The 12,609-nt window shown below is 43.7% G+C and overlaps 1 protein-coding gene across 1 annotated transcript in view; it reads left to right on the forward strand.

The window, feature by feature from the left end:
* Nucleotides 1-4,785: 4,785 nt before the first annotated feature.
* Zdhhc17 (zDHHC palmitoyltransferase 17) overlaps nt 4,786-12,609 on the forward strand; it is a 57,351-nt gene continuing 49,527 nt past the window's right edge. The window contains exon 1 of the mRNA XM_090328290.1: nt 4,786-4,942. Coding sequence (XP_090184416.1) covers nt 4,850-4,942 — 93 coding nt within the window. The 5' untranslated portion in view covers nt 4,786-4,849. The remainder of the gene's footprint in view (nt 4,943-12,609) is intronic.

Raw genomic sequence — 12,609 nt, forward strand, 5'->3', positions numbered from 1 at the left:
ATCAGGAAAACAATGTAATAGTAAAAACTATGTCAGAACAGAGATGAGGTTGATTAATGAAAGTGTGGAATTTTCATTATGGCAGTTCAAAAGAAAACTATTATCAGTCTGAGATGATATTGCTATTATTAGACTCTTGGAGATGAAAGAAACCTTGGAAAACACTTATTTCAAGCCTTTTATTTTACAAATGACAAAACTAGGACTGAGAAATTGGTGGAATGAGAAGAATCATACTGGGAGAGGCAACTTTGTATTGCTGGGCCTTGTAAATTAACTAGAAGTCCCCCAACTTTGCATCTGTGCCCTTGATTTAAGCTATTCTCTACTGCAGTCAATTTTGCAATCACCTTGGGTTCCAGGAAAGAGAAGATTCACTCATCAGCACCTTGTATAGAAGGAAGATCAATTACCCCTCAACCAGGCAAAGCAACCCAAACCTCTGGGGACCACCCTGTTCCTGTTATGTTCCAATAATGAAGTGATAACAACTTCTTTGGAATTCTTCTGGGAACAAACCAGCACTAGCTTACAATAGTTTTGCGTCTTCATTACATTTGCTGAGAATTATTTCATCTGAGGATAGCAAGGTAAAGTTAGATCACTTCCCAAAGTCTTTTATAAGTTAACTACATTAGTTAACCGAAGCTACATGTTATCACAATTATGTAGGGCCCATAAGACATGCTAAAAGAGCTCTTGAATCCCTGAATATATATTACAAATTTAGGTATATATATGTTTGGAAAAATCTGATAAAAGCTATAGACTCTCTAGGAAAAAAAATGTGTTCATGCAGATAAGGGCTTTCACTCATCACTGTCTCAGTTGACATGAGAGCAGGGTCTTAAAATTAGTGGATCTGTGGGCTGGCAGTTTGGCTTAGTGGTAAGAGTGCTTGCCTAGCATGCACAAAGACCCAGGTTCGATTCCTTGGTACCACATACATAGGAAAAAGCTGGAAGTGGTGCTGAGGCTCAAGTGGTACAGCTCTAGCCTTGAGAAAGTCCAAGGACAGTGTTCAGGCCCTGAGCTCAAGCCCAGGTCTGCCAAAAAAAGAAAAGAAAAGAAAAGAAAAAATTAGTGGATCATTTCTCAGAAGAAAGAACATGCCCATCTTCTCCCTTACAGAAACTCCATGGTTTGATTTGTTTGGATTTACAAAGGCCTTGAAACATTTCAGAGTGAAGGTCAAAAGTCAAAGAATGAAATGTAGTATCATTTCCTACCGTGGCACTTATTCCTAGAATAGTGAAATAATAGAATTGGACCTAGATGATCACTAAGGCCCTTCTGGGCTTCAGTGGTCTTCAATGTTACCTATGAACTCATATTTATTCAACGATACCACATTTCTCCCACTTAGTCTCTAAACCCATTTCACGATTATTCTTTAACAAGAGTTATTATCTTAGGGTCTTACTCCCTTTTAGCTTTACTGTTTAGCATTTCTACATAATTCTATGTCATTCTTTCTGTCTATTCAACCAGAGCTATCATTATATTTCCCTGAAAACATTGTCTGGAATATGGCCTCTGTAGATAAGACTTCTATAATTATTCATATAGCCTCTGATTATGTCTAACAGGTTTGTTTTTGTCTATATGCAGCTCAATATAACATGTTTTCCAAATATCTTTGCTTTCTCTCTTTTTCTCTTTTCTTGCAGTCCTGGGGATTGCATTCAGAGCTTAGCATTCTGCTCTTGATTTGTGTTTCAGATAGGGGCTCAAATTAACTTTACGCAGGCTGACTTTGGACTCAGGTCCTTAAGATTCTTCGGTCTCTACCTCTAGAATGACTTTTTATAGGTGTGAGTCACCACTCTTGGCCAGTTGTTTAATTTTTGAGACAGGGTCAAGATGGCCATGAAATCCCAACCCTCTGACTCTGTCTCCCAAAGGCTGGGACTAGAGGCAAATGCCACCATATCTGGCCAAGAATGGATGCTCTTATTCTTGGTTTCTTTTTCCAGTTTTTCATTCAGTAACTGTTTCCATCTTACAGTATGATCAGGGCAGACCAGGACCCTAAACTGACTTGTTTGATCTTCTTTTCAGCTACTTTTTTAAAATTGTAAAATACAATAAAATATTGTTGGGGTGACATATAGAGGGGTTCAAGTTACATTTGTCAGGTAGTGGAACATTACTTCTTGAACACTGATACCCATTGATTTTCTCCCATTTTCCCTCTCCCCATCCCCTCCCAATCAGCTTGTTTTTTTCCCTTCTCTTCCTTCAGCTACCTTTGGTATTTACTTTATATTTAAGTTGTAGAGTTCCCAGAAGCCACAAATAAAAAAAGTCTTCAGAAGCCATCCAGGTAATAAAAATGAATAAAGACAACCGGTTTTAGACCCAGTAGAGGTTGAAGAAGGCCAGGTGTTCCTCATATTTTCCTGAAGATGCAGAAATTTAGATTTTAATGTAGACTGCCTCATTTGTTGAAATCTGGAATTAAAACTCATTTTAAAAAATTACACTGGGGCCGGAAGTTTGGCCTAGTGGTTAAAGAGCTTGCCTAGCATGCATGAAGACACAGGTTCGATTCCTCGGTACCACATATAGAAAAAAGCCAGAAGTGGTGCTGAGGCTCAAGTGGTAGAGCTCTAGCCTTGAGAAAGTACAAGGACAGTGCTCAGGCCCTGAGCTCAAGCCCAGGACTGGCAAAAAAAAAAAAATTACACACACATATGCAACTTTTTTTTTCTTTTTATCAGCCCTGTGACTTGAACTCAGGTCATGGGCATTGTCCCTGAGATTTTTTTTTTTTCTCAAAGCTAACACTCTGCCATTTGAGCCACAGCTCCCCCTCCAGCTTTTTGGTGATTAACTGAAGATCAGAGTTTCATGACCTTTCCTGCTTGGTCTGGCTTTAAAAATTCATCTCAGTCTTCTTTAACAGGTGTGAGCCACCAGCACCAAGCTAAAAATGACAGTCGGCCTACCTGCCTGTCTTCCTTCCTTCCTTCTTTCCTTCCTTCCTTCCTTCCTTCCTTCCTTCCTTCCTCTTCCTCCTCCTTCTCCTCTCCCTCCCTCCCCCTCCTGGTTGAATTTGGCTTAATCATTCCATTCAGGCCGTAGGTGAACTTGGTGAAGCTGAACATCAACCTTTTATAGATATCTCCCCAAAACATTCCAATATTCCTAATATGTGACTCCTATGATACATTTTTTCTCCTAGTCCCTATGATACATTTTCTCTCATGTCCTCCACACCCAGTTTCTTCACTCTACTTTCAGTAATGTCTATCTCTATGCTGCAACTTCTATTTCTATTCTCCCTTCCTTCTTTCCTCTATGAAACTTCTATTTCTATTCTCCCTTCCTTCTTTCCTCTATTTGTAGTGTATACTTGGCCTAAGGGTAAGGAGGAACTAGATAAAAATGGAAATTTCGTAGTGAAAATGACTTCTGTCCTTGTTAACACGTGTCTCAAAGCAATCTCGTATTCCAAAGGTAAAATTCTAATTCTGTTACATTTTGCACGGTTCCTGACAGGACTAAAAGCATGAATATCCAAAGGAGAGAAAGCACAAATGAAGCCAGAATCTTCTTTCCTACCCCCCCTGTGAAGCAACTGAAGACCACATCCACTTCTCACTCAGTGATTGCCATCCTCTTACCTACCGGGCCCCTGGTCTCATTTTGCTATTTTCATTAATTATTCGATCTATCCCATCGTGAGAGTATCGAAATTATGCCCAAGTGCAAGCTAACCGAATCAACTCTTTCCCTAAATTCCGCTCAGACCCCCAGTAGCAGGAACTCTAAGCCTTTACAGGTCTGCTCTTCTCTTTTCGCTGGAGATCTCTCTTCTCCGGACTTACAAGTTGGTGGGGCTTCAGGATTCCTTCGGCTAGTCTTCGTACATGGCAGACCTTTCCTAAGTGATCTGTTTTCACAGCCATGCCTAAATCCACCTCTGACCTGTTCCGATTCACCATCTCTAATGCTAACAAGAGATGCTTCCTAAAATTATTCCACCCGCCCATTTCTAGGAAGCTATCCTTTCCTCTCCACCCCACAGCTCGAGTTATGTAATTTGGGTCAACTTTCAGTGAATCCGGTTTCCAAATGGCTTGAGTTCTGGATGCCAGGGTTCTACTGACGTGTAGCTGATGGGGACGTGGAGGCTTCGAAGTCAGTTTTTCCCCCCTTCTTTTTATGGGTTCAGTAATACAAGGCCAAAGAAGGGCCCCCAAGTTTTAGGGATGACAGCCCCATCCCACGCCAGCAAAGTGGGGAGGTGACTTCACTTTCTTTTCTCTCTCCACCCCTGAAAACCCCCAAGTTTTGTTCTCGAATGGCAGCTGGATTTCAATACTTCCAAATGATCTCCCCCCCACTCCCCCAATCCGCCCCCGGAGCCGCTGCCTCCCCGGCCTGGGAGCTCGAACCCGTCCTTCCTCGGGACCCCCGGGGTGATGGTTCGCCGGGATGAGGGGGATCCCCGGAGAGGGCAGCGGGAAGCTCGGGCCGCGGCGGCCCACAGCCCCACGCGCGCGCGCGCGCATCCCTTTCCCCGGAGAGCCCCCGGCGCCCGTCCGCCCCAGGCCCCGGCTCCGCCCTCGACTCCGCCCCGCCCCGAGGCCACCGCCTCAGCGCAGTGCCGCAGAGCGCGCTCCCGGCCCGAGCCGCCGGCCTGAGCTCGGCGCGCGTGCACACGCGCGTGCGTCCTCCCGCGGAGACGAGCGGGAGGGAGCGCGGTGGAGAAGGGGTGGGGTGGGGGGGCGTCACGGGGGCTGAGGGAGGCCGCGTCGCCTCCGGCGGGGCTCGCGCTCACCCTCCCGCTCGCCCCTCCGCCTCGCCGGAGCCCCGCGAGGGTGAAACGCTTTCTCCCGGCATGCAGCGGGAGGAGGGATTTAACACCAAGATGGCGGACGGCCCGGATGAGTACGATACCGAGGCGGGCTGCGTGCCCCTTCTTCATCCCGAGGTGAGGGACGGCGCCCGGCGCCTTCCGCCGCTGCTACCACCCCGCGGCTCTTCTCCCGGAGCCTCGCCGAGGGCGGCGGCCGGAGTGCGCGTGTGCGTGTGCGTGTGTGTGTGTGTGTGTGTGTGTGCGTGCGGGAAGTAGTGGGACGAGCGGAACTTGGGGAGGGTGGGGAGGCGAGTCCAGGCCCGAGCGCGCCGGCGGCGGCGGCGGCGGATAACGGGGAGGAGATAGCGGGGCGGGCCCGGCCGGCGCGGGCTTGGAGCCGCGGTCCCCGGCGCGGCCCGGAGGACGGAGGTGGGGCCGCGGCCGGCGGGTACGCAGGCCCCCGGGGGCCTTGGACTGGCTTGGGAAGCCGAGCTTGAAAGCCCCGAGTCCGGCCCCGGGCCTCCCCGGGAGGGCACCAAGTGCGTCGGGGGTCGATTTTCTTGTCGTTTCTTTAAATTTTCCTCTCTTTTGGCTTAGGACGAATGACACCGTCCCCTTCCATTGAAGCTAGGTGCGAGGAGGAGTGGGGAGGGGGGAGGAGACAGTTTCTTGGACAAAGAGATGGATGACCTTCCAGGCTGTGCCGTAGGTAGAAAACTCCTTGTTGTCAGGTGCTCTGCTGAGAGAGCATTTGTCCTTAAGCGATTGACAAGAGAGGTCAGAACTTGGAGGCGGAGGCTCGGGGCTCTCGTTAGCTCGTCACACGGTTACTGTTATTGTTGTTGTTATTTTTCAAAGGACCAGGCGAGGACGGCGCCGCAGGTTTCCCATCACAATCTGAACCATCTCTCCTTGCAAGTAAAAACCGCCGTTTCTGTGCGTTCTCTGCTGCAGGAGCAGTCAGACGCATCCTAAACTTGTTTACCTCTGAATCTTGTGCTGATTCAGACGCAGAAGCGATTCTGTTCTGGACTCTGGGTTTTAATGATTCACAGTGGTTGAGGGGGGTGTGTGTGTGTGCTGTGATAACATCGTCCTCAAGTATTCAGTGTGTGTGTGTGTGTGTTGGTACGGGGGGTTGAACTCAGGGTCTGGGCACTGCCCCTCAGGTTCTTCCGCTCAGGGATAGAGCTCTGTCACTAGCCATTTCGGGTTTGGGGCTGGTTAATTGGAGAGGGTAGTTTCTCTGGGTTTTCCCTGCCTGGATTTGTCTTGGAACAGTGATCCTCACATCCCACTCTCATTCGGGATTACAGGCGTGAGCCACTGGCGTCGGGCTTCAGGTAGTTTCTGAGGTTGAGAGATGAAGACAAAACCATTAGAAGATGAATGGACATGGAAGTCTACCCGGTTACTTTGCATAGGATAGTAGTTATTTATTTCTGTACTTGGTAGCTTACTTTTTTTTAAGTGAAATGTAAGTACAGCTGTTATATGTTGATACTAAATAACCTTTTCCTTTTATCAAAAGCAGATGTTACCGTTTCTTACGGATATATAATAAATTGGAGCGGGTCTCAGTAAGAGAGGCTACTTTGGATTTCTAATGCAGTAAGAACAAACTTTTTTTTTTTTAAACAGAAGTGGTACTGGTACTCAGTACCGGTGTGGGAGATGCCTCTTTAAAATATTGCCAAGGCATTCTTTATGTCTCTGTACTCAGGTGTACTCACCTCAAAGCACATAGTCGAATCGGTTTAAATGCTTTGTGTCTTAAGCTCTAGAACTATGTGGACTGAGTGTTGTGTTGTTGTTTGTAGTGGTACTGGTTTTGAACTCAGGACTTGGAGCTTTTTTAACAGGTGCTTTAGCCATGTCTCCAGTCTCTGTTCATTTTTCTGATGATTAGTTTCTTGAACTTGGCATAAAATCTGGCATTGCGCTGCGGCTTCCTACCTGTGGTGTTCTTGGGCATGCTACTTCTCTGAGTTTTAGTTTTATGTTTATAATAGTGGGATGGTAATAAAAATTAGTGCACCTTGAAAAGAAACCTATTTCCAGCAGATTCTTATTTTAAATCTTCAATAAGTAGAACTTGATTTCTTTTAAGCCTCACGTGTTTATTAGGAAATACAGTGTTGCTTAATTTGCTTGTCTTTGAGGTGAATCTATGTCAAGGTTCATAATTGGACACACTGTAGATGCTCAGTTAATGTTGCTCACCTTAGTTTTGGTGTCTGATTTTGAAATTTGAGTTTTAACTTTTGTAGAATCTTATAGAACTATTTCGCTTGCTTTTAGTCTTCAGTTTACATGTCATAAAACTAATTTCTCATTAAGTAGTTGTAAAACAGATGACATATATGGAGGATAAAGAAATTAGACATTGGCAGGTATGTAATCTACGGAGGATTACATCTGTAAACTCAGCACTTGGGAGTTGAGGCAGGAAGATCCCAAATTTAAGGCTAGCCTGGCCTTTTTTTTTTTTTTTGAAATTAGCTATTACTTAATCTGTTCTTTTGCCAATTGCCTGCTACTATTAAAAGTTTTTTGGAGAGGGTTATGCAATTAGATGAACGATGTAGCCTTTTTAGAGGCATCTGGAGTAAGAGTACTTTTTAATGAAATAATCCATTTAGTGAGTCATGTAAACATTTGTTTATAAGGTATTGTATGGGGCTCTGTGTAGGATTTGAAAATTTTTATAGTAAAGTTCATAAGGGGCAATATAGAATACCAGTAAGACCCAACTTTTTTCCAGTTGGAAATGGAGAATCTGGGTTTTGTCATTTACTCGCATAATCAGATTACATTTTCCTGCCTACATTGTGAAATTATTGTATTAAGAAAGCTAACTTGGGGGGCCGGGAGTTTGGCCTAGTGGTAGAGTGCTTGCCTAGCATGCACGAATACCCGGGTTCGATTCCTCGGTACCACATTCATAGAAAAAAGCTGGAAGTGGTGCTGAGGCTCAAGTGGTAGAGCTCTAGCCTTGAGAAAGTCCAAGGACAGTGCTTAGGCCCTGAGCCCAAGCCCAAGACTGGCAAAAAAAAAAAAAAAAAAAAGAGTAGGGTGGTAGCCTGGAGCTGTAGATCTCAGGGACAACACCCAGGCTCAGGGGTAGGGCAGTAGCCTTGAGCTGAAAAGCTCAGGGACTGCCCAGGCCAAGTTCAATCCCCATGGCTCACCAAAAAAAAAAAAAAAAAAGAAAGCTGACTTGCGCTAGGAGTGTGGTTAATGTTAAAGTGCTTGCTTAGCATGCATGAAGCCCTTAGCAACATTCCTCAGAACCACATAAACAGAAAAAGCCAGAAGTGACACCATGGCTCAAAGTGGTAGAGTGTTAACCTTGAGCAAAAGAAGCTCAGGGACAGTGCCCTGAGTTCAAGCCCCTGACTGGCAAAAAAAAGATAGTTTATAAAACAACCATTATGGCTGGGAGTTTGGCCTAGTGGTTAAAGTGCTTGCCTAGCATGCATGAAGAACCGGGTTCCATTCCTCGGTACCACATACATAGAAAAAAGCCAGAAATGGTGCTGAGGCTCAAGTGGTAGAGCTCTAGCCTTGAGAAAATCCAAGGACAGTGCTCAGGCCCTGAGCTCAAGGCCAGGACTGGCAAAAAAAAAAAAGCCCAAAGACAGCACCCAGTCCCTGAGTTCATGCCCCAAGACTGACAAAATAAAAGATGCATTGTATTAATAAATTGACACCTTGAATTGAAACCTATTTGTAATTAAAATAAAAATAAATGAATAATTTAAAAAAATAAATAAAAAATAAAACAACCATCATCTATCTAGGCTGCAGGTAAATCAGATCTTTTAAAGTCTATGGTGAATAGTGAAAGAGAACTTCCTTTTGCTTTGTTTTCTAATGAAATAGTGATTGTTCATATGGAGAAATTAAAGGCTATTTGGAAAATGATGAACAGAGGATGTCAGAGGATTAGGGTGCTAGTTCTCTGTAACCTTGAACTAGTAGGTACTTAACTGCTCTTAGTTTCTTTGCTTCTAAGATCAAGATGCTAGATCAAATGATCCCTTAAGATGCCTTCAAATCCTAATGTTCTGGTTGAAAATGGTAATCTAGCAAGATAATCAACTTGAACATCTAATTACTACATTCATAGCATTGTGCTTGATGATGTGGGTTACAATAGAATGAAAAGGATAGGGTATGTTTTCCAGAAGATAACCTAAGGGAGCATCCATGCAAATGACACTTTGTCAGAATCCAAACAAATGCTGAATTAAATAATGTTGCCTATAAGCTTGTCTCATTGCTATCGTTTAGAATGGCTAGAAGAAAGGTTTTAGTGTAGGGACAGGGACCATATGGTGGTTTACAGTCCAGTAGACTAGCTGTCATTAGTCTTCTTTGACCTCTAGCACATCCTCAGTAAGGCCTCTCAGCTCTTTATAGAATGAGATCACAGTACCCCTTCTGCCACAGAATTGTAGGAGTTCTGTGTTTCAGAAAGATGTGACTCATAGCTTTGAACTAGATTGCTTAAATTATCTGGAGCCCTCATCTCTTGCTTGCTTTTTTTCCTCAATTTCAAAACTTTTACCTTTTTCCCCCTAACTACCCCCGTACTTTATTTACATAATAACACATTTTATTTCCTATTCATTTTATCCATATTATTGTCTCACAAATTTTTCTTGCCTTAATATTGAAGTGTTACTAGACTAAAATCTACTTTGGGGGGCTTGTCTCTAGTGGCAGTTACTTTGTTTTTCCATTACTACTTTTTGTTCTATTATGTATACAGAAATATTTGTGTGTATGTGTATTTTGCTCAAGACTGGCATTGCATCAATTTGTGCCACAGGTTCATTTCCATCTCTTTGTTAATTGGAGATAAGAGACTCACGAACTTTCCTGCTCCTGCTGGCTTCAAACCTTGATCATCAGATCTAGGTCTTCTGGGTAGCTAGGATTATAGGCGGGAACAACCAGCACTGGTTTGTATGAAGGTTTTGTTTTGTTTTTTTCCTGTCATAGGGCTTGAACTCTGAGACTGGGTGCTGTCCCTGAGCTCTTCAGCTCCAGGTTAGCCCTCTCCCACTTGAGCCACAGTGCCATTTCTGATTTTTTGGTAGTTAATTGGAGATGAGAGTCTCATTCGTGCCTGAGCTGGCTTTGAACCGTCATCCTGAGATCTTAGCCTCCTGAGTAGCTAGGATTACAGGTGTGAGTCAGCAGCGCCCAGCTGTATGTGGAGTGTTTTTAATGGTTGTCTCCTCTGTATAACAGATACTAATAATGTTAGCACTTACCAAATTATAACTCTGAGCTAGGCATCCAAACGCACACTCTCTCTCCCTTCCTCCCTCCCCCCTTTCTCTCACTCACTCAAAACTTTCTACATCTGTCTGGCAGTTGAGGGACTTGAAGCATTGAGAGGTCAAACAACTTTGTTGTAAGTGGTAGAACTGTAGATTACCTGTTCTTAGTAGCACAGTACAATATGATAGAGATTTAATACTATTTATGATATAGAGTTGATTATTATTTGGAAGGCACTACTAGGTATGATTTTAAATGTTTTTTTATAGACTTAATTTTTAGAGGAATTTTAAGTTTTATTCTCCAAAGTTGTACAAGGAGTCCTATGTACTACTAATGCAATGTGATCCTCCACTGTCAGTGTTCAGTAGCAGGATTATACATTGGTTAGAATAGATTTTCATGATGCAGCACTGTCATTGAAGGTTCATACTTTACATTATCTATGAATTTGAGTGAATATATAACAATATATTCTCAGCATTACAAATCCCCTACTTAAAATGTTTCTATTTACCACACACAGAAAAGAAACCAGACTTCATAATTACGAATTTACATGTTTTTCTGAAGTGGTAGTATGCAGATACTTTTTTATAATGCTGTGTTAGGCAGAAGGCCACAACTCTCAGCAGTATAATCATACAACTATACCTAACCTGGGCTGGGAGTGTGGCCTAGTGGTAGAGCACCCATCTAGAATGCACAAAGCTCTGGGTTCAAGTCCTTGGGACCCGAGACTGTTATCTCCAATTAACCTCTAGAAAATGGTTAAAAGGGCTTGGCTCAAGAGTAGGGTGATAGGTAGCCTTAAGCTGAAGAGCTCAGGGACAGTGCCCAGGCCGAGTTCAAGCCCCATGACCCACAATAAATAAATAAACAAACAAATAAATAAATAAATTCATCAGTGCTTAACATGGTTTAGGGAATCAGGACAAAAAATGGACAGTTTAGAGAATTTTTAGGGCAATGAAACTATTCTGTATGACAATATACAGGTCGATATGTTAAAAATGCATTTACTTCATCTAACCTACAATATAGTTTAGGTCTATTCTTTTTTTTTTCTTTTCTTTTTCTTTTTTGCCAGGTCTGGGGCTTGAACTCAGGGCTTAGGCACTGTCCTTGGGCTTTCTCAAGGTTAGAGCTCTACCACTTGAGCCATAGCACCACTTCCAGCTTTTTCTACGTATGTGGTACCAAGGAATCGAACTTGAGTCTTCGTGCATGCTAGGCCAGCACTCTACCACTAGACCAAAGTCCCTGCCCATATCCAACATTTTTTTAAATCCTCATACTGTGTGTGTGTGTGTGTGCGTGCGTGCGTGCGTGCGTGTGTGTGTGTGTGCGCGCGCGCGCACACGTATGTGCATACCTGCCTGGGGGGGGGGGGGCTTGAAATCAGGGCCAGGTGCAGTCCCTGAGCTTTTTGTGCTGAAGGCTAAATCCCCGCCACTTAAATCATAGCTCTACATCAGGCTTTTTGGGCTAATTAGAGGTAAGTGTCTAAAGGACTTTCCTGCCCCAGGAACTATAGTCCTTAGATCTCAGCCTCTTGAGTAGCCAGGATTACAAGTGTGAGCCACCAGTAGCCAGCTACTATTTTGTTTCTGTTTTAAGAGGGGGCCTGACTTTGTCCTGGCTGGCCTTCAGCTCCATCCTCCTTCAAGTTAGCTTGTAGTACAAGTGTACACCACTATTGCCAGCTAACCATTGATTTGTTCACTCTATACTTTTGGCTTTACCTGTATGTTATAGAGACTGCTACAACATGTAGCTTTTCATATTGGCTTCTTAGGTGTAATACTTTTTTTCTGTTTCATTCATGTCATTTATGTCTTGATAGCCCGGTTCTTTTTTTTTTTTTTTTTGCCAATTCTGGGGCTTGAACTTTAGGGCCTGGGCACTATCCCTGGTCACTTTCTGCTCAAGGCTAGCACCCTGCCACTTGATGAACAGCATCATTTCTGGCTTTTTCTGAGTATGTGGTACCGAAGAATTGAACTCAGGACTTCCTGCATTCCAGGCGAGTACTCACTCTACAACTAAGCTGCACTCCTGGCCTAATAGCCCAATTCTTTTTTAAAAACACTAATATTTCATTGAATGTCCCACACTTTATTTAGCCATTCATCTACTGAAGTCACTTTGTTGCTTCTGAGCTTTGTTGTTTTGTTTCATACTTACTTTTTTTTTTTTTGCCAGTTCTGGGGCTTGAACTCAGGGCCTGAGCACTGTTTTTGAGCTGACCTGCAGCAGCATTTCTGACTTCTCCATGTATGTGGTACCGAGGTCTTCATGCATGCTAGCAAGCACTCTACCACTAGGCCAAACTCCTCGCCCCTGCTTTTTACTTTTCACTGTAGTTTTGCATAGTAGGTACATTGTATTAAACTGTTTACCAATTAAGAAATGGACTCAGAGGTGAAGTAAATTGCTCAGGTTCATATCTTGAAAGTTGGCAGAATTTGTCTTAGAACCTAAACTCTGATTGTCAAATGCATATT

Source organism: Megascapheus bottae, chromosome 2, assembly GCF_031878675.1.
Source record: "Megascapheus bottae isolate mThoBot1 chromosome 2, mThoBot2.hap1, whole genome shotgun sequence".
In the NCBI taxonomy this organism is placed as follows: domain Eukaryota; kingdom Metazoa; phylum Chordata; class Mammalia; order Rodentia; family Geomyidae; genus Megascapheus; species Megascapheus bottae.